Below are 22,318 nucleotides of genomic sequence, written 5' to 3'. Positions count from 1 at the left end.
TCAGAGCCCCTGCGATCTCCTCCCTTGCCTCCCTCAGCAGTCTGGGACACAAATCATCCGGACCTGGAGATTTGTCCACTTTTAAGCCTGCCAACACCTCCAATACCTTGTCACTCCCTGTATCAATTTGCTCAAGAACCTCGCAGTCTCTCTCCCCGAGTTCCATACCTTCATCCTCATTCTCTTGGGTGAAGACGGATGTGAAGTATTCGTTCAACACTCTACCGAAGAAAATTCTAAAGACTGACGAGCTTCTGAGAGAAAAAAATCTCTCCTCATCTCTGTTCTAATTGAGCAACCCTTTATTTTTAAACAGTGGCCCATGGTACTAGATTCTCCCACAAGACATCCTCTCCACACTGATCCTGTGATCCCCTCAGGATCTTATATATTTCAATCAAGTCTCTCTTACTCTCCTAAACTCCAGTGGATATAAGTCTAGCCTGTCCAATCTTTCCTCATAAGACAACCTGCCCAACCCAGGTATTAGTTTAGTAAACCTTCAATGAACTTCTTCCAAGACGTTTACATCCTTCCTTAAATAAGGAGATCAATACCGTACTTTTGTTCTTTTTAGTGTTAGGAAAAATAGTTTAATATTTGAGACAGATGCAAAAACTGCATCACAGTTGTTGCCCATCCCTATTTGTCCTTGAACTGAGTGGCTTGCTAGGCCATTTCAGAGAGTCAACTACACTGCTGTGGGTCTGATGTCACATATAGGCCAGATAGGGTAAGGAAGGCAGGTTCCCTTCCCTAAAGGAAATTAGTGAACTATATGGGTTTTTACAACAATTGATGATAGCTTCATGACACTATTTCTGAGACAAAGGCTGGAATTTTCCAGCCCCATTGATGTCAGGTGTCGTTGCAGGCAGGGGTTACGATATGGCGAGGAGGCCAAAAATCAGTTTCGCGCCATCATGAAAGCTCCATCCGTCAATGGCAGGCCGCCTTTCCTGCCGCCACACATCAGGAACCTAATTTTGATACTTTAGCATCTCATAGTGCTCGCCTGAATCATTCCCCTGATGCTGGATCATCCAGGCGCCGACGTGTTTCACAACTGTACATAAGCGACGTGCACCTGGCAAGCTGCACTTTCCTCAGGAGTTCAAGGTTGATTTGCCGACCTTCTTTTGAGCAGCACTTACAGTCATCAGCACCAGGCTTCGCAGGCAGCGCCACATCACTTTTAAGGGGGCTCACGGGGCAGGTCTCTACCTACCAGACCAGCCATAAGGCGGGGGTGGCTTTTCAACGGCTGCAGGGCTAGGGCTTGCTTGGGGAAGGTGGAGAAGTGGCCTCAGGCAAGGGAAGATGCTGCAGGGTGAGGGATGTACTGGGGAAGGGGGGTATCCCAGGGTGTGTACGGGATCACTGTTGATCTGTGCAAGTGGCCTCAAGATGGTGAGGGCTGAGGAGGCAGTCTCCAGAGGAGATGAGGCCAGATGGACATGTGAGGGTGTGTGTGAGAGAGTGAGTGGTGATGTCCCTTGAGCTGGCAGTGAGTGAGATGCCAGTGAATGTGTGATGGCCTTGTGAGTGTGTGAGTTTAGAGTGATAGGATGGTTGCCTTATCTTAGCGGCACAGATGAGATTATTCATCTGTTTTCTGCACTGGATGGTCGACCTTTTGTAGCATTGGCACTGACCATCTCTGCCACTGCCTCCCAAGATGGAGTGGTGACACTGATGGGCCTCCTGCAGCCAGACCGGGGATAGAGGACATCCCGGCGTGCCTCCACGATATCCAGAAGGCATCCCGGGAATGGATCACTGAAATGGCGGGGGGGGGGTGCAGGGGGATGCATTCTTCTTGGCTTTTGGGGCCCTGTCTTCACCAGAGCAGTCCTGGGCTGCAAGCATTGAGAAGTACACACACGGCTGCAGTTTAAGTATGGCGCCCTGCGTGAGGGAGTGGTGAGGTAACGGCGTGGCGGGTAAATCGGAAGCTGCCCGCCAGTGAGACAGCGTGTTTCCTGTGGCTGCATAACTAAAGGGGCAGGAATGGGACGATACAGCGTGAAAACCCGTCATTGTGGCTGGCGGATGAAACGACATTTTCCTGCCCACTACCACACTTTGTGCAACTCTGGGGCGATCCTGCTCTAGGGGCGGAATCTTGTGCTATCACCGGCGGTGAGCTTGGAGGCAGGAAGGGCACGTAATTAGGCGGGATGCTGGTGTACCGGGACCCCACTGCCTTCCCGCCTCCCGAATTAAGTTCTGGGTGGGAAGGCCCATGGGCAACCTTCACATGCCATCAGTTGAGACCCCTAAGTGACCAATTAATGACTATTTAAGGGCCTTATCTCACTGCCACTGGCATTAACCCAGCTGCAGGCTGGCCTGTCACCCTGTAAACCTGCGCAGGCTGCTTGTCACCTCCGGGGGGGAGGGTGTTGTTGGGGGGTTGGGGGTGGGTCCCTCAGTCAAAGACACTCAGTACCTGATGGAGGGACTCAACATTGGGAATAGAGGGGCTTGCTGAAAGTCAAGCCCCTGCCCTTGCTGCCCACCCCCATTCACCCCTCTCTCCGCAACCCTCATCCTGTAACCCGCAACCCCCTGCAGCCCCACAACATTACTTACCTGTGGCCTGGGTCATTCTATGATCCTGGGACAGTGCCTGTCCTTCCAACAACAGCCACAGCCTCCCCTGTGGTGCTGCTGAGCACAAGAGCCGCCAGCCTCTGTTTGGCTAATACAAGGGAAGGCCAGCCAGTGGCCTCGCCACGGTCTGGTTGACTTGTGGTTCAGCGGACCTCTCTCTAGCTCTCCAGCCGGTAGGCAAGACCCACTGACGCCTCAAACAAGATTTCACTCTAGCTTTCAATTCTAGATTTTATTAAAAAAATTCAAGTTCCACTAGCTGCCGTGGTGGGATTTGAACCTGTGTCTCCTGCCTACCCCCACCCCAAGAGCATTAGCCTAGGCCTTTGGATTACTAGTCCAATGACATTACTACTCTGCCACAATCTCCCCTCACATCTCCCTCCACTGTCCACATGCTCAGAATCTTAACTGTAAATGCTCAGAAATTTTCAAGTCCATGAGGAGAACTATGTTAATTTAAGTTGTTGTTGTACTCTTGAGACTCACAAAGGACTTGCAACACAAATAAGCTTTTAAAACCATTCTAAAAATCCTAAACATAATTTAATAACAGCAAACTGTAAACTTGTTCTGATAGGGATTACCTGTGAGATCGATATGTTTACATAACTTTGTTTTTGGATTGCAGTTCTCTATTTTCCCATAGCGTCTGTTGTCATTGGTATACAGGGGAGAACTGACCAATATCCTAATAACAAAAATACAAATATATAAATAAGATGCCAACTTTCATCATGCTCCAGGTAAAACAAATCACAATTATTCCCTCATACTGTGCCAGTAATTAACTCACAGACTGGAGCTCACCATATTCTGTACCAGTTGTGTTCCATTTTTCATAAGAAATGGTTGCATGAATTGCCTTCTTCCAAGATCAATTCTTGGAAGGAGAGGCTACAAGACATTATAGTATGTGGAGGACTGCAAGACTCTGCTGTCTGTGAAGAGCAACTGTGAGTTAACAATGTCTATAATACTCTCCTGAAAAATGCTAAAGGGCAGGAGAAACATTTTTATACAGAATTCTGAGACTGTGAAACTCACTTCCCACATTAGTGGTACAGTCAGAAGCTTTGCCAACATTCAACATTAGCATGAAATTTCATCTATATAACTACTAAAAAAAAACATGTTCTGTAAAAAAATGTTTTTTAAACTTTCAAAAGGCATTTGTCAAAGTACCACGTAAATAGACTTGTTGGCAGAAATAAAGCCTACAGGAGTAAAAGGACAGCGGTAGTGTGGATGCAAAATTGTCTACGGAGCAGAAAGCAAAGAGTAGTAATGAATGTGAAACAAAAACAGAAAAAACATTGGGCGGGTCCTGCCAAAGCCAATGGGGTTTTGAACAGCTTGTCATATTTTCTAGCCCCACCCCCGCTGCACGGGGGCTGTAAAATTCCACTCTGTTTCTCTCTCCAAACCTGCTGAGTATTTCTTACATTTCCTGTTTTTATTTCAGATTTCCAGCATCCAGTATTTTGCTCTTGTCATAGTAGTTAATGGTTGTTTTTCAGGCTGGACGGAAGTATACAGTAGTGTTCCCCAGGGTTGGTTACTGCTCTTTTTGATACATATTAATGCCCTTGACATGGGTCTACAGGGAATAATTTCAAAGATATCAAATTATATGAAACTCTGAAATGTAGCAAACAGTGAAGAGGATAATAACAGACTTCAAGAGGACAAGGACAGACTGATAAAATGGGCAGACATATGGCAGATAAAGTTTAATGCAGAAAAGCACAAATTGTGCATTTTGGTAAAAAGAATGAAGAAAGTCAATATAAACTAAAGGGTACAATTTTAAAGGGGCGCAGGAACAGACAGACCTGGGGTGTAGGTACACAAATCTTTGGCTTTAACAATAGAGGTATGGGCCAGGTTTTAGCTGAGAAGGTGGGAATCAGGCAGCAGGTTCATTCCCGGGTTGCAAACCCTCTTCAATGGGGGGGCAGATAAAACTTCCAATTTTGCTGGAGGTGAGGGGTTAATTGGTGAGGGTCAAAAGTGATAGTCCATAAGTAGCCAGGGGACAAGAATGGAGGCAGGACACCAGGGAAATGATTCAGCAGCCATTGCTCTGACTGCCATCAGTGTATAGTGTAAAAAATGTGGAAGCATCTGATTTTTCAAATTGGCCAGTGTAGCTGGAGAGCTGGCACCCGGGAGAGGGTAGAGAAATTTTCGTGTCATTAAAATTCCATTGCTGTGTAATAGGTTTTCTTCAAAACTTCGACTTTTTTCTGTCACATAAAACTTTTTCAATGCTGCTGAACCTGTTCCCAACAGGCTGGAGCGGTTCAGCTTTACACAACTCCCAACAGCCACCCACTCCTGCAAAAATCTCAGGACATTAGAAGATACAATCTTAAGGAGCTGCTTAATTACATACATATGCCCAATTAATGATGTACGTGATGAATGTAAACTAAAAACCAAAAAAAATGTTGACTCTGTTTCTCTCTCCATAGATGCTGCCAGACCTACTGAGTAGTTCCAGTATTTTCTATCTTCATTTCAGATTTCCAGCATTCACAGTTTTGTTTTCATATTCCACGTTACATTAATCTTATAAATCACTGGTTAGGCCTCAGCTGGAGTATTATGTTCAATTCTGGGAACCACACTTTAGGAAGAGGAGTCTTACTAGAATGATACCAGGGATGCAGAACTTCTGTTAAGTAGAGAGATTAGAGGAGCTGGGATTGTTCTCCATATAACAGAGAAGGTTAAGATGAGGCTTACAGAGATGTTTAATATCATTGATGGTTTTTGTGGGAACTGAGGATATAGCCCCTCCTGCTGTCTATCAGGGGTCATGTGATGTTTTGTTAAGGATCCAACCAGTGAGCCCTAAACACAGGCAATCTGGGGGGTGGGGCTTTCTGACGAGAGTCCTGATCGAGCATGTAGCAACTAAAAAGCTCCTGTAATAAAGTTTAGCTGTTTCTTGTTGAAATCTGTCTGCTCTGTCGAGTCATTACAGTTATGATCAAGTAAATAAGGAAAAACTGTTTCCAGTAGGAGGGAAGGGTCGGTAACCAGAGGGACACAGATTTCAGATAATTGGGAAATTAAGTAGAGGTGACATGAGCAATTTTTTTAGCCAGCGTGTTGTTGCGATTTGCAATACATTGCCTGAAAGGGTGGTAGGAAAGATACATTCACAAAATTCAAAAGAGAATTAGGTATATACTCAAGGGGAAAAAAATACAGGACCTTGGAAAAGAGAAAAGGTGTGAGACTGATTGGCTAGCTCTACAAAAGAGTTGGCACAGGTAAAATTATTTCCTTCTGTACTGTGTCCAATCAATTCCAGAACTCTTGTCTTTCCCAAGATCCTATAGTTGCCTTTCCCTTTGAGAATATATCTAATTCTCTTTTGAATTTTATAACTATATCTTCTTCTGCCATCCTTTCGGGCAGTGTGTTCCAGATCACTAGAGAAAAACTACTAGGAAAACTAACAGGGCTAAGGCTGACAAGTCCCCTTGACCTAATGGCCTGCATCCTCGGGTCTTAAAGCAAAAGACTGCAAAGATAGTAGATGCATTGGTTGTAATCTTCCAAAGTTCCCTAGATTTTGGAAAGCCACAAATGTAAGGCAACTATTCAAGAAAGGATGCAGACAGAAAGCAGGAAACTATAGGCCAGTTAGTCTAATATCTGTCATTGGGAAAATGCTAGAATCCATTATTAAGGAGGTAGTAGCAGAACATTTAAAAAATCATAATACAATCAGGCAGAGCCAAAATAATTTTGTGAATGGAAAATCATGCTTGACAAATTTATTAGAGTTCTTTGAGGACCGTAACAAGCAGGATGCAGAAAGGAGAACTGAACTAGTGGTGTTTTTGGACTTCCATAAGGCATTCGGCAAGGTGCCACATAAAAGGTTACTGCACAAGACAAGAGTTCATGGTGTTGGGGGTGATATATTAGCACGGACAGAGGATTGGCTAACTAACAGGAAACGAGAGTTGGGATAAATGGGTCATTTTCAGGTTGGAAATCAGTAACTAGTGGACTGCCACGTAAATCTGTGCTGAGGTCTCAACTATTTATGATTTCTATTAATGACCTGGATGAAGGGACAGGCTGTATTATAGGCAAATTTGCAGATGATATTAAAAATAGGTAGCAAAGCAAGTTGTCAGGAGGAGACAAATTTGCAAAGGGATTTAGTTAAGTGAGTGGGCAAAAATTTGGCAGATGGGCGTATAATGTGGGAAAATGTGAAGGTGTCCACTTTGGCACAGAACAGAATAATAGAAAAGCAGCATATTATTTAAATGGAGAGAGACTGCACAGTACAGAGGGACAAAACAAAAACAGAATTACCTGGAAAAACTCAGCAGGTCTGGCAGCATCGGCGGAGAAGAAATCAGTTAACGTTTCGAGCCTTCATGGCCCTTCGGCAGAACTGAAGCATAGTTAGGAGAAGGGAGAAATATAAACTGGTTTAAGGTGGGGGCGGGGGGGGGGCGAAGAGAGACGTTGAGGGTGTGGTGATTGTGGAGATAAGCAGTGATAGGAGCAGATAATCAAAAGATGTCACAGACAAAAGGGTCAAAGAGGTGTTGAAGGTGGTGATATTTGTCTAAGAAAAGTGCTAATTAAGAATGGAAGACAGGATACTCAAAGTACAGCTCTAGTGGGGGTGGGGTGGATAGACTAACAAGGTTTTAGTTTTAGATTTAAAAATAACGGAAATAGGTGGGGAAAGAAGAATCTATATAAATTATTGAAAAAAAAAGGGGGGGGTGGGGAGAAACGGGGTGGGGATGGGGGGAGGGGGAGTTTAAGATCTAAAGTTGTTGAATTCAATATTCAGCCCAGAAGGCTGTAAAGTGCCTAGTCGGAAGATGAGGTGCTGTTCCTCCCGTTTGCGTTGGGCTTCACTGGAACAATGCAGCAAGCCAAGGACAGACATGTGGGCAAGAGAACAGGGTGGAGTGTTAAAATGGCAAGCGACAGGGAGGTTTGGGTCTTTCTTGCGGACAGACCGCAGGTGTTCCGCAAAACGGTCGCCCAGTTTGCGTTTGGTCTCTCCAATGTAGAGGAGACCGCATTGGGAGCAACAAATGCAGTAGACTAAGTTAGGGGAAATGCAAGTGAAATGCTGCTTCACTTGAATGGAGTGTTCGGGCCCTTGGATGGTGAGGAGAGAGGAAGTGAAGGGGCAGGTGTTGCATCGTCTGTGTGGGCATGGGGAGGTGCCATAAGTGGGGGTTGAGGAGTAGGGGGTGATTGAGGAGTGGACCAGGGTGTCCCGGAGGGAACGATCCCTACGGAATGCCGTCAGGGGGGGTGAAGGAAAGATGTGTTTGGTGGTGGCATCATGCTGGAGTTGGCGGAAATGGCGGAGGATGATCCTTTGAATGCGGAGGCTGGTGGGGTGATAAGTGAGGACAAGGGGGACCCTATCATGTTTCTGGGAAGGAGGAGAAGGCGTGAGGGAGGATGCGCGGGATATGGGCCGGACACGGTTGAGGGCCCTGTCAACGACCGTGGATGGAAAACCTCGGTTAAGGAAGAAGGAGGACATGTCAGAGGAGCTGTTTTTGAAGGTAGCGTCATCAGAACAGATGCGACGGAGGCGAAGGAACTGAGAGAATGGGATGGAGTCTTTACAAGAAGCAGGGTGTGAGGAGCTGTAGTCGAGGTAGCTGTGGGAGTCGGTAGGCTTGTAATGGATATTGGTGGACAGTCTATCATCAGAAATTGAGACAGAGAGGTCAAGGAAGGGAAGAGAAGTGTCAGAGTTGGACCATGTGAAAATGATGGAGGGGTGGAGATTGGAAGCAAAATTAATAAATTTTTCCAGGTCCCGACGAGAGCATGAAGCAGCACCGAAGTAATCATCGATGTACCGGAGAAAGAGTGAAGTACAGAGGGATCTGGGTGAACTTGTACATGAATCACAGAAGGTACAGCAAGTAGTTAGGAAGGCTAATGGAATGTTGGCTTTTATTGCAAGGAGAATGAAGTACAAAAGTAGGGAAGTCTTGCTACAAATTTACAGGACGTTGGTGACACCGCATCTGAATTACTGTTTACTGTTTTTTTGGTCTCCTTACTTTAGAAGAAAGGACATACTTGCATTGGAAGCATTTCAGAGAAGGTTCAGTAGGCTGATTCCTGGGATGAAGGGGTTGTCTTATAAGAAAGGTTAAGCAGGTTGGGCCTACGCTCATTGGAGAAGAATGAGAGGTGATCTTTTTGAAACTTATAAGTTTCTGGGGGGGCTTGACAGGATGGATGTTTCCTTTTCTGTGGGGAATCAAGAACTAGCGGGCACAGTTTAAAGATACAAGGTCTCCCATTTAAGATGAAAATGAGGAGTTTCTTCTCTAAAAGAGTCATTAGTCTCTGGAATTTTCTTCCACAGAGAGGTGTGGAGGTTCAGTCATTGAATATATTAAGGGCTGAGCTAACCAGATTTTTGATTGGGAATCAAGGGTCATGGGGCTGAGAGGCAAGAAAGTGCTGTTAAGCCATAATCTTATTGAAAGGTGAAGCAGGCTTGATCAACTGAATGGCCTACTACTGCTTCTGTTCCTTATGATCTTATGTGTCATTCTACAATTCTATGATGAAGGAAAGGGAGATGAAGGGCTTCGGGAACAAACGGCTATTTAAATACATGTGCAGTAGCTCACATTAGAACAGGAAACAAAACACAAGTACATATTAAATGGCAGTGCAATAGAAAAAAATGCAAAATTAAAGTTGGGATCACAAATTATCCATTGAATACAATGCAATGGCATTTTCTAAAAGTGAAAAAAAAAATCTAAAGGCAGATCTCAAAGACAGACCTGTTTGCAAGTTGAAATAAATGGCTCTTATTGTAAACAGATTATTGATTAGGCCATATTTGGGATACTGTGTGTTAACATACTGCCCTCAAAAGTGCATTGATACATTGGAGATGATTTAGAGAAGAGCAATAAGGCCAAATGTGGCCCAAGGATTTATATTTCCATTGGAGAAGGGAGGACTGAGAGGGTTATAATACAGCCTTGGATTTGTTTAGCTGTATTGATGCCAAGGCTGATAAATTATTTCACTGGACTGTCAGTGCAGGAAGTGCAGGACAAGGCTTCAAATGTAGCAAACATCAAACAAGATGAGAGGTGAGAAGGGATGCTTTTTTTTTCCACACAGAATAGCAAATATATGGCACTGATTTTCAGTCAAAACACCTTATACTTTGACAATGATTATTTTCAAAATAACAAGTGGATAAATATTTGTATGGGAAAGGCATTGAGGGAACTAGCGAAGTGAGAGATGATCATATAACATGATGGCTCCTATCCTGCTCGGGCAATGAATTGCACTGGCTGAGGTTAACAGTGGAGATATGGGAATGGATGAACTGTATAAAGAATAGTGGAAGTAGAGTTAAAGTTTTGAGCAAGAGATGCAGGGCGGAATGTGAGGAAGAATTTTTTATGCAGCAAGCGGTAATGATCTGGAAATGCTGCCTACGAGGGCGGTTAAAGTGGAGGTGATCAATAATTTTAAAAGAAAATTGGATGAGCATTTGAGGTAAATAAACTTGGAGGCTATGGTGATAGAATGGGAGAATGGGACTGACTAAATCGTTTTACAGAGATTTAAATTACATGGATTTAATGGGCCAAATAGCCTCCTTCTATGCTGTAAATGTCTATGGGCGGAACTTAATGTAGGCAGCGGGGGTCTCATGCGCCGGCGAAAGCTGCCCCTTGTCTCCTGCCTGCCAAGAGCTGCGGGCCATTCAAAGGCTGGCAACTCTTCGTTGTCCTGCCATGCCACCAGGCATGCAGTGGCTGTTTTTTCTTTTATTCATTTTACGGGATGTGGGCTTCGCTGGCTGGGCCAGCATTTATTGCCCATCCCTAGTTGCCCTTGAGAAGGTGGTGATGAGCTGCCTTCTTGAACCGCTACAGTCCATGTGATGTAGGTACACCCACAGCGATGTTAGGGAAGGAGTTCCAGGATTTTGACCCAGCGACAGTGAAGGAATGGCAATATACTTCCAAGTCAGGATGGAGAGTGACTTGGAGGGGAACTTCCAGGTTGTGGTGTTCCCATGTGTCTGCTGCCCTTGTCCTTCTAGATGGTAGCGGTTGTGGGTTTGGAAGGTGCTGTCTAAGGAGCCTTGGTGAATTCCTGCAGTGCGTCTTGTAGATGGGACACACTGCTGCTACTGTGTGTCGATGGTAGAGGCAGTGAATGTGGAAGGGGAGCCAATCAAGAAGCTGCTTTGTCCTGCATGGTGTCGAGCTTCTTGAGTGTTGTATCTGTCTGTATTACATCCACCTAAGGTCCAGGATCTCTGATGGACCCAGGCACAGGTGAATGATGGTGCAAGGGGTGGCGAGGTGTGGGTGACGGGGCACAGTGAGGGGGTCAACAGCAAGGCCAGGGGTGTGGCTCTCAGCGGGCCCCTCTTCCCGGTGCTTGGGTTCCTTGATTGGGCACTGAGTGCCTTTAAACAAGAGACTACACCCCCTCACCCCCTCACCCACCCCCCCCCCCCCAAAACAGAAACCCACAAGCAACCCCAACAAGGTTTTCTTTTCAGGTTTTTCCTGCATGGCATTTCCCAGTCACTGCTGGGTGAATACTAGCGGCATTGGGATGAGGCCCTTAACTGGGAATTAATGGATTTAGATCACAGACCAGCCATGACATCATTGGATGGCATAATATGGTCAGGCTAAATGGCCTCCTCCTGTTCCTATGTTGCTATGAGCAGCCATGCTGCAGCCACTGGGGTAGCACTGCATAGCAGCAATAGGACAGGTAAAGGCACACAGAAGTCAGACACTAAGGCAATGCAGAAGGGTGAGAAGTTTACTTTTGTATGGAGTATTCAATAGTATTTTTGATAAAGTTGGTATGGAACAGAAGTTTTGTGGTGGCTTTTATTTCGGCATTGTTACCAGGATTTTAAAAGATGAGAATGAAAATCACAAGGCAAAAAAAAAATCACTGAAAAGTACAGAATAAGATTTATGTTAGAAAATACCACCAGCTTAAATAATTAACTATACTGGGTAGAATTTAATTTCCCCCATAGAAACCGGGCGCGGAAGGAGCCACAGAATTGGGAGGGAAGGTGAGAGCTGGAGTGCCTTCCCAACTACCCCTCATTAAGGCAGGGTAGAGGCAGATCAAGAACAGCCTTCCCAGCTGGAGGCCAATTGAGGTCCTTAACAGAACAATTAATGGTCACGTCCCACCACTGGGTACTCTACCAGCAGCAGAGGAGAGGGGAGCATATGCCATGTGGGGAGGCCACCCAGTTAAAGCTGGTGGCCTCCATACAGGCTCGGGGGGTGGGGTGCAGCGGGGAGGGGCTCCTAATCAGTCACTCGCTGGCCCACAGAGCACCCCAGGGCTAACCCTGCAGAAAAACCGTGCCCACCTATCCCCTCAGGCCCAAGTGAGCCTGACCCAATTTACCTTAATTCCAGGGCCTCTATGGCTGGTCCTGGTCTGCTGCAGTCTGAGCAGTAGACACCGCTGCCAGTGGTGCTGCTGAGTCTGACTGGCCAGCAGCTCTTGGAGGCAGGCTCTTTGCCTTTAAAGGAATGGGAGCCCCAGCTGCAAGCAGTTAACTGCCTGATCGCCATTGAATTCCTTCAGGGCTTCCAAAAATGGCCACGGCAGGACTGCCCCTGGCTTTTCAGCCAGGACAGGGTCACCACCACAGCTATTAAATTCAGCCCAGTGTTTCAAAACCTGTGCAAAGTTTAACCAATAGAATCTGAATAAGTGCTCTTACCCATGACTGTACTGAATAACATTCTGACCAAACAAGTTGCCATTGTCTTTTCGGAAGTGCACCTTTCTATTGGTATCAATGTTGAAGGTGTCTGATGCATTCAGGGCTGCAATAAGAAGAGAAAGAATAAATTAGGGGAAGGCACTGTGAGCCTGGTAATACTGTAAAATACCTCAGTGCTATAACTGGAATGATAATCAAGAATCTGTCATATATAACGCATTACATGTGAAAGGACCTAGCATGGACAAAAATCATTGGAGATCAACTTTTTCACTTGGACAACAGACGCCACTGCTGATTACATGATTGAACTCAAAAATATCAAGATTTAGGTCACTGCAGGATTCAGGGAAATAGCAGCCTAGATTTTCGCTCCTGAAGCGGGTGCGCACCCACCTCAGGTAAAAGTGTACCAAATGGCGAGATCTTCATTCTGAGGGGCGGGTGTGGGATGAAGTCAGGGCCGCCGCCTCTGGACGCAGATTGGAAATGGTCACAGAGGTTACCAAGTGCCAAGGCAGGATGTTTAAAAGGCTTGCCTCAGTTCTCTGGGACTTCATCCCAGTTGTTTTACTAAACAATAGGCTCTCTTGCCCTCACCCCTCACACCCCTTCACCCCCACACACTAATGCCACTTAGTGCCAACCCATGCCCTGCCACATGTCCCTTTGTAGCCCCTGTCAACTTAGTACCAATTCATGCAAGCCCATGCCACCTCCCCACCCATCCACATGGCCCCTTAAAGCCCCTTTGACAACTTACCCAATATCCACCATGGACAGACCTCAGGGGCCATGCTGAGATGAAATAAAATAAAGTTCTAAATATCTATTATAGACTTCATTACATTTTTAAAAAATCTTTCAACATCAAAACACATTCAATATAATTAAAGCCCATCAAATACTTAATCCTTTATAAAAGCAAACATTTGTATTTAGGGGGGAGGTGGTGGCATAATAGTATTGTCACTGGATTAGCATTCTAGAGACCCAGGGTAATGTTCTGTGGATCTGGGTTCTAATCCCACCATGGCAAATGATGAAATTTGAATTCAATAAAAAAAAAATCTGGAATTAAAACTCTGATGATGACCATGAAACCATTGTCAATTTTTGTAAAAACCAATCTGGTTCACTAACGTCCTTCAGGGAAGGAAATCTGCCGTCCTTACCTGGTCTGGCCTACATGTGACTCCAGACCCACAGCAATGTGGTTGACTCTTAAATGCCCTCTGAACAAAGGCAATTAGAGATGGGCAATAAATGCAGGCCTAGCCAGGGATGCTCACATTCCATGAATGAATTTTTAAAAATTCACATCAAAGACAGCTAATCCCTTTATAACCTTTTTGAGCTGTCAATCAAACTGTGAACTTACAGCCCACCACTGTGATGATAGGTTGTGGAAAGCAGCCAAGCATTAATAATGCTATAATAATAGCATTTAGGATTATACCAACAAACAGCTATTGAAACGGTAGAACTTTTTTTTATTCTCTCTAGCAGGCGGGCAGCTTTTTTCAATTTTTCAAGGGCAGGGGTTTTAAATAACTTGACAGCTTGACAGTTCTACATACCTTCCCCACCCTTCAGAATCATTTACAACTTCTCTAAAGATTTGTAACGCCCAAACTGCAGGATAACTCAGATCTGAGCTCAATTGGCCCTGCTGAATTCAGGATTCCCACATGTGGGCCAGAATCTTCCGTTCTGGGGTCTGTGTTTGATGGCGGGCGAGGAAGTAGGAGTGATTTCTACTTGGGAGGGAGACAGCTGACTACACCTAATCTTGCACTGTTCAGCTTATTATGTATGCATCCACGAGGAGCTCACCGATTCTCACAGTGAGGGAAGGCAGGAAGTCGCCATCCTCGTCGCTACCTCATGAGGTCGAAGGTCCAGGCGCCATATTTAAAGGGCACCGAGACAGCCTGCATTAACCCTTCCACTTTTGTCCAGCTACTGCTCCACGCTTCCCCGCTAACCCTTCCTCCCTTCCTTGGTCATACTCCACACAACTTACACTGCCAGTCTCAAGCATAGGTTGGCATTTACAGACGCTCCCCAAAGAGGACAATGCATCAGAGACTCACCATTAATTATGGAAGAAATCTATCTTGCCAGGTGTACAGTCATAAAAGTAAGCGTTCTAATTTCTCACTGACAGGGAACTTAATTTGGAGAGGGAACTTAATTCTCGTCTTTTAATGAGTATGCATGTCATGCTAATGCATGTAAAAGGGCTCCTCAACGTTGTTCATCAGAAAGTCAACCCACCTTTAACCCACCTCTTAAGTCCCAAGGACGTAATTGCTAAAGTTCATCCCGGCATCGGAAAACCCAATTTTGGCCTCACGCCAAATTAAGTCCCCCAGTCGCAAAGCTTCCAGCCTCTGGTGGGGCCAGAAGATTCCGCCTGTGGGAGTCTCTTCCCTCCCCTGATCCACCACCCCACTCAATCCGCCGATTAAGACACCTGCCTACCTTTTTATGGGACGGTTGAGGGTGGGCAGGAAGGCAGTAGGCTAGCTACTCATCATATTTTAAGTGGCCCCGCCACCAAAAATAGGTCCAGCGGGTACCATAAAATCCAGCCCCATAGGAACAGGAATGTGGTAATAGTGAGAGATTCTGGGTTAGGGGCATGGACAGTCCTTTTTGCAGTCATGATTGTGAAGATGTGAATATATGCTTGTTCTCTGCTACCAGAGTGAAGGACATCATGGAACAGGTAGAAAAACTTCAGGAAAGGGAGCGAGAGAGCGACAAAAATTAAATATAAGGGCAGAATTTAATTCTCGCAGTGGTGGGCCCAACACCCGGCTGCAAAGCTGATGGCAACCCTGCCACAGCCATTCGGTGCCCCAATTGACCCGATTCAGCCACTTACATAGTCGAAGCTGGGGTCCTCGCTACCTTCAGCAGGAGTTTCCCACCCCTGACAGCTGGAGTAGTTCTCCAGAAAGTCAATGACGGAGCCTCAGAATTAAGCTAAGTGGGGTGGGTTTGCCAGGGTCAGACATGGAGGCCCCAGCGAGGGGGTGAAGGACAGGCAGGGGTCTTCACCATGGGTGGCCCATACCTCTGGTGGGTATCTCTATTGGACATGGGCTGGCCAAGTAGAAAGGACACTCCCTTCCAGGCCGCAAGATACCCGCCAGTATTCACCTGGCATTTTGCCCATGTTCCATGGCCCCACACACTGTTGGTTAAATTCCAGCAGCAGCGGGATGAGGCCCTTAATTGGCCACACAATTGGCTTCCAGAGGGAAAGGCCACCCTCAGGCATTCTTGCCCCAGACAATCAGGCTGAGTTGGGAAGGTGACAGGGTCTCCACCTTGCATCTTCCCACCTGATTAAATGAGGCCCCCTGCTTCACAGCCCATCTCCGGGGGATGAGGAGGGTGAATAAAATGTCCCCAAAGGAATTGCGAAGGGATATAGATAGGTTAAGCGAGTGGGCAAAAATTTGGCAGATGGAATGTAATGTGAGAGAATGTGAGGTTGTCCACTATGGTAGGAAGAATTGAAAAGCAGAATATTACTTAAATGGAGAGCGACTACATAATTCTGTGGTACAGAGGAATCTGGATGTCCCATACATGAATCACAAAGAGTTAACATGGAGGTTCAGCAAGTAATTAAGTAGGCAAGTGGAATGTTGGCCTTTATTGCAAGGGGGATATAGGTAAGTCTTGCTATAGCTGTACAGGGTATTGATGGGACCACACCTGAAGTACTGTGTACACTCTTGGTCTCCTTATTTAAAGACGGATATACTTGCATTACAGGCAGTTAAGAGAAGGTTCACAAGATTGATTCCTGGGTTGGAGGGGTGGTCTTAGGAGGAAAGGCACAGCAGGTTGGGCTTGTGCTCATTGGAGTTAGGATGAGTGATTGAGATTCTGATGTGGTTGGACAAGGTAGATGTTGAGAGGATGTTTCCCTTCACTGGGGAATCTAGAACTAGGGCACACAGTTTCAGAATAAGGAGTCTTCCATTTAAAACAGAAATGAGGAGAAAATTTCTTCTCATAGAAGGTCATTAATCTTTGGAATTCTCTAACCCAGAATGCAGTGGAGGCTGGGTGATTGAGAATATTCAACGTTGAGTTAGACAGATTTTTGATCCACAAGACAGTCAAGGGTTATGGACGGGCAGGCAGGAAATTTGAGTTGAGGCCACAATCAGATCAGCCATTATCTTATTGAATGGTGGAGCAGGCTCCAGGGGCCAAATAGCCTACTGGACTGGCCCCTATTTCTTATGTTCTATTCTGCCTTCTGCATAAAATAGTTAAGTTGAAACTGTCTTTCCACCACTCTGCCCCCCTTCCTATTCTCCTAAGTTTGAAGCTATAAGAAAATGCAAAATAATTAGGTTATGATGAAGTGCAATTGGTGCAAGTCATAAGTCTGGCAGGCTGCCTGCCTTTTGACAGCTGCTTAAGAGTGCAGGTGTTTGGCAGCCTAATTTCACACAGAGAATGCTGTGCAACATGGTGTGGCTGGGTATGCTTCTTGAAGTAATTATGTATGGCCGAAACTCAGCCATAGAACGCAAGTCAACCATAACAGGGAATTTAAAAAACTTGTACATTATCACTGTTGCACACTAGGCAACACCTAAGGGCACCATGGAGACAGGCCCATTGGAAGCCATGTGAAGGGAAATACAAGGCAACTCATCAAGTTGCAGCTCTGTGCCAGTGCCAGCATTGGCATAAAATACTGCACCCATAACCAGAAAGCATGAGGCCAAGTGGTTCCAGCAAAGGACCACTGTTACAGATATGTGAGAAGTAAGGAACTGGATCTCGTGAATCTTATGCAGCTGTCAGTTGCTTGAGCAGCATTCACAATTATACTCAAACTAGAGGGTGCATAACAATGAGGCATCTAGTCAACTGACATGAAGAAACATTAATTCAAAACGTGGGAAACCATCAGAAAAAACAAATTCTGCCATCTTTTAATATTTTGACCAATTTTCCACAGAAAATATTTGGCAATACTTTATATTTAAACATTGCTATTTTTCTGTATGTTACTGTTACTGAATGTTCCTTTTCAGCAGCAAATCCATCATTTCATATTTGAAAAAAGGAATTACTTTGAATGTATAACACATAAACAGGCCATTTGGATCGACAGGTCTTTGCCAGTGTTTATGCTCCACATGAGCCTCCTCCCACCCCTTATCATCTAACCCTATCATCATAACCTTTCATTCCTTTCTTCCTCATGTGTCCTCTTTAAATGTATCTAAAAGCAAGCTTAGCAGCCAGAAACTGCCACAGGTTAGATAGATGTCTTCAACTGAAATACCACAGGGATTTGTTTTGTTAATTCTTCCAAACATTTTTTAAACCTGTGTTAAAACTATTGTGTAGTATTGTTTTATATAATGGGGCAAGTATTAATGATTCGAGTGTTGCACATAACTCTGATTTTTTTAAATTTAATTTAATGCTGGAAAACTGAAACAAAATCAGAAAATGCTGGAAATACGCAACCGGTCAGCCAGCACTTATTAAGAGAAAATGCCAGGCTACCATTATGGATGTGTAGGCTTTTTTATTCTTACATGGGATGTGGACGTTGCTGGCAAGGCCAACATTTGTTATCAATCCCCAATTGCGTTTGAAAAGGTGGTGGGGAGCCACCTTCCTGAACCAGTGCAATTCATGTGGTGTAGGTGCACCCACAGTTCGGAAATGAGTTCCAGGATTTTGACCAACGACAGTGAAGGAACAGCAATATAGTTCCAAGTCAGGATGGTGTGTGGCTTGGAGGAGAACTTCCAGGTAGTGGTGTTCCCATGTGCCCGCTGCCCTTGCCCTTCTAGGTCGTAGAGATCGTAGTTTTGGAAAGCGCTGTCAAGGGAGCCTTATCAAAGAAGTTGCTACAGTGCATCTTGTATATAGTGCATACTGCTGCCACTGCTGCGTCGATGATGGAGGGAGCAAATGTTTAGGTTGGTGAATGGGATGCCAATCAAGTGATAAAAACAAAAAACTATTGCGGATGCTGGAAATCCAAAACAAAAACAGAATTACCTGGAAAAACTCAGCAGGTCTGGCAGCATCGGTGGAGAAGAAAAGAGTTGACGTTTCGAGTCCACATGACCCAACCAATCAAGTGAGCTGGTTTGTCCTGATTGGTGTCAGGTTTCTTGAGTGTTGTTGGAGCTGCACTCATCCAGGCAAGTGGAGAGTGTTCCATCACACTCCTGACTTGTGGACAGGCTTTGGGGAGTCAAGAGGTGAGTTACTCATTGCAGATCTCCCAGCCTCTGAGCTGCTCTTGTAGTTACAGTATTTATATCACTGGTCCAGTTCAATTTCTGGTCAATGGTAACCCCCAGGATATTGAAACAGGGGATTTCAGTGGTGGTAATGCCATTGAATATCATGGGGAGATGGCTAGATTTTCTCTTGTTTGAGATGACCATTGCCTGGCACTTGCCACTTATTAGCCCAAACCGGAATGTTATCCAAGTCTTGCTGCATATGGACATGGACTGTTTCAGTATCTGAGGAGTTGCGAATGGTGCTGAACATTGTGCAATCATTAGTGAGCATCTCCACTTCTGATGGAAGGAAGATCATTGTTGAAGCAGTTGAAGATGGTTGGACCTAGGACGCTGGGAACCAAATGGATCTGGCTGAACCCAAACTGTGCATCAATGAGTGAGTTATTGCTGTGTAAGTGCCGCTTCATAGATCTGTCCACAACACCTTCCATCACTTTGCTGATGATCGAGAGGAGGTTGATGGATGGTAATTGGCCAGCTGGATTTGTCCTGCTTTTTGTGGATGGGACATACCTGAGTCATTTTCCACATTGTCATGTTGATCTAAGTTTTGGAGCTATACCGCAACAGCTTGGCTATGGTGCAGCTAGTTCTGGAGCTCAAATCTTCAGTATGATTTCCATGACGCTGTCAGGATCCACAGACTTTGCAATATCCAGTGCCTTCAACAGTTTCTTAATATCATGTGGAGTGAATTGAATTGACTGAAGACTAGCATCTGTGATGCTGGGAACTTCAGGAGGAGGCCAAGATGGATGATTGATGAAGGGTATGCATCCAAAATATCTAAACCTTCCCTTTACATGAGCCACTGTGTATTTCTAGAATTTTCTATTTTCATTGCACATAGGTCCTGTTCGAAATCTATCCCATTTAGCACGGTGGTGGTGCCTCATCTGTCCATGACAGTATCGGTAGGAATGAGCACCGCACAGTCATTGTGGAGACGAAGTCCCGCCTTCACATTGAGGATGCCCTTGATTGATCTGTGTGGCACTACCACCGTGCTAAATGGGATAGATTTCGAACAGATCTACCAACTCAAGACTGGGCATCCATGAGGCACTGTGGGCCATCGGCAGCAGCAGCAGAATTGTACTTGATCACAATCTGTAACCTCATAGTCTGGCATATCCCCCACTCTACCATTACCATCAAGCCAGGGGATCAACCCTGATTCAATGAAGAATGCAAGAGGGCATGCCAGGGGCAGCACCTAAAAGAGGCATACCTAAAAATGAGGTGTCAGCCTGCTGAAGCTACAGGACTGCTTGCATGCCAAACATAATAAGCAGCAAGTGATAGCCAGAGCTAAAGGATCCCACAATCAATGGATCAGATCTAAGCTCTGCAGTCCTGCCACATTCAATCATGAATGGTAGTGGATAATTAAACAACTCACTGGAGGAGGAGACTCCACAAATATCCCCATCCTCAACGATGGAGGAGCCCAGCACATCAGTGCAAAAGATAAGGCTGAAGCACTCACAACAATCTTCAGCCAGAAGTGCCGAGTGGATGATCCATCTTGGCCTCCTCCAGAAGTCCCCAGCATCATAGGTGCCAGTCTTTAGCCAATTCGATTCACTTCACATGATATCAAGAAACGGCTGAAGGCACTGGATACTGCAAAAGCTATGGGCCCTGACAATATTCTGGCAATAGTACTAAAGACTTGCCGTGCCTCTAGCCAATCTGTTCTAGTACATCTACTACACTGGCATCTACCCGGCTATGTGAAAAATTGCCCAGGTATGTCCTGTACACAAAGAGCAGGACAAATCCAACACGGCCAATTACCGCCTCATCAGTCTACTCTCCATCATCAGTAAAGTAATGGAAGAGGTCATCAACAGTGCTTTCAAGCGGCACTTGCTTAGCAATAACCTGCTCACTGACGCCCAGCTTGGGTTCCGCCAGGGCCTCTCAGCTCCTCGCTTCATACAGCCCTGGTTCAAACATGGACAAAAGAGTTGAACTCCCGGGTTTTATTTTTCATTCATTCATGAGTTGTGGGCATCACTGGCTAGGCCAGCATTTATTGCCCATCCCTAACTGTCCTTGTTCAGAGGGCATTTAAGAGTCAACCACATTGCTGTGGGTCTAGAGTCACATGTAGTCCAGACCAGGCAAGGGTGGCAGATTTCCTTCCCTAAAGGACATTAGTGAACGAGATGGGTTTTTACAACAATCGACAATGGTTTCATGGTCCTTGTTAGACTTTTAATTCCAGATTTTTATTGAGCTCAAATTCCACCATCTGCTGTGGCGGGATTCGAACCTGGGTCCCCAGAGCATCACCCCTGGGTCTCTGGCTTACTAGTGCAGCAACAAAGGTGAGGTGAGAATGACTGGCCTTGATATCAGAGCCGCATGTGGCAGAGTGTGGCATCAAGGAGCCCGAGCAAAACTGGGGTCAATGGGAAACAGGGCCAAAAATCTCCGCTGGTTGGAGTCATACCTAGCACAAAGGAAGATGGTTATGGTTGTTGGAGGTCAGTCATCTCAGCTCTAGGACATCACCACAGGAGTTCCTCAGGGTAATGTCCTCAGTCCAACCATCTTCAGCTGCTTCATCAATGACCTTCCTTCCATCATAAGGTCAGAAGTGGGGATGCTCACTGATGATTGCACAATGTTCAGCACCATTCGCGACTCCTCAGATACTGAAGCAGTCCATGTCCAAATGCAGCAAGGCCTGGATAATATCCAGGCTTGGGCTGACAAGTGGCAAGTAATATTCGCACCACACAAATGTCAGGCAATGATCATCTCCAACAAGAGTGAATCCAACCATCGCTCCTTGATGTTCAATGGCATTACCATCACTGAATACCCCACTATCAACATCCTGGGGGTTACCATTGACCAGAAACTGAACTGGACCAGCCATATAAATACTGTGACTACAAGAGCAGGTCAGAGACTAGGGTTAGGAATCATGCAACGAATAACCCACCTCTTGACTCCCCAAAGCCTGTCCACCATCTATAAGGCACAAGTCAGGAGTGTGATGGAATACTCCACACTTGCCTGGATGAGTGCAGCTCCCACAACACTCAAGAAGCTTGACACCATCCAGGAAAAGCAGCCCGCTTGATTGGCACCATATCCACAAACATTCACTCCCTCCGCCACTGACGCAAAGTAGCAGCAGTGTGTATCATTTACAAGATGCATTGCAGGAATTCCCAAGGCTCCTTCGACAGCACCTTCCAAACCCATAACCACTACCATCTAGAAGGACAAGGGCAGCAGATGCATGGAACACCGCCACCTGCAAGTTCCTCCCTAAGCCACATACCATCCTGATTTGGAACTATAATCGGTGTTCCTCCACTGTCACTGGGTCAAAATCCTGGAATTCCCTTCCCAATAGCACATGGGCGTACACACGCTATATGGACTGCAGCCGTTCAAGAAGGTAGCTCACCACCACCTTCTCAACAGCAATTAGTAATGGGTGATAAATGCTGGCCTAGCCAGCGACACCCATATCCATGAAAGAATAAAAATAAGATACAGGATTTCTAGTTATTCTTTTACCAAAGGCTTTAACAGTTTTCTCACGTTGGAAAAAGCTACATAA

The 22,318-nt window shown here is 45.6% G+C and overlaps 1 protein-coding gene across 1 annotated transcript in view; it reads right to left on the bottom strand.

The window, feature by feature from the left end:
* Positions 1-22,318, bottom strand: part of LOC144684520 (integrin alpha-E-like) — a 324,928-nt gene that overhangs the window by 292,439 nt on the left and 10,171 nt on the right. Inside the window, exons 2-3 of the mRNA XM_078548383.1 lie at positions 12,407-12,512; positions 3,204-3,307 (exon numbers count right to left, since the gene is read on the bottom strand). Coding sequence (XP_078404509.1) covers positions 3,204-3,307; positions 12,407-12,512 — 210 coding nt within the window. The remainder of the gene's footprint in view (positions 1-3,203; positions 3,308-12,406; positions 12,513-22,318) is intronic.

This window comes from Cetorhinus maximus, chromosome 9, assembly GCF_964194155.1.
Source record: "Cetorhinus maximus chromosome 9, sCetMax3.hap1.1, whole genome shotgun sequence".
Lineage (NCBI taxonomy): Eukaryota > Metazoa > Chordata > Chondrichthyes > Lamniformes > Cetorhinidae > Cetorhinus > Cetorhinus maximus.
This window is presented reverse-complemented; position numbering and strand designations above follow the sequence as displayed.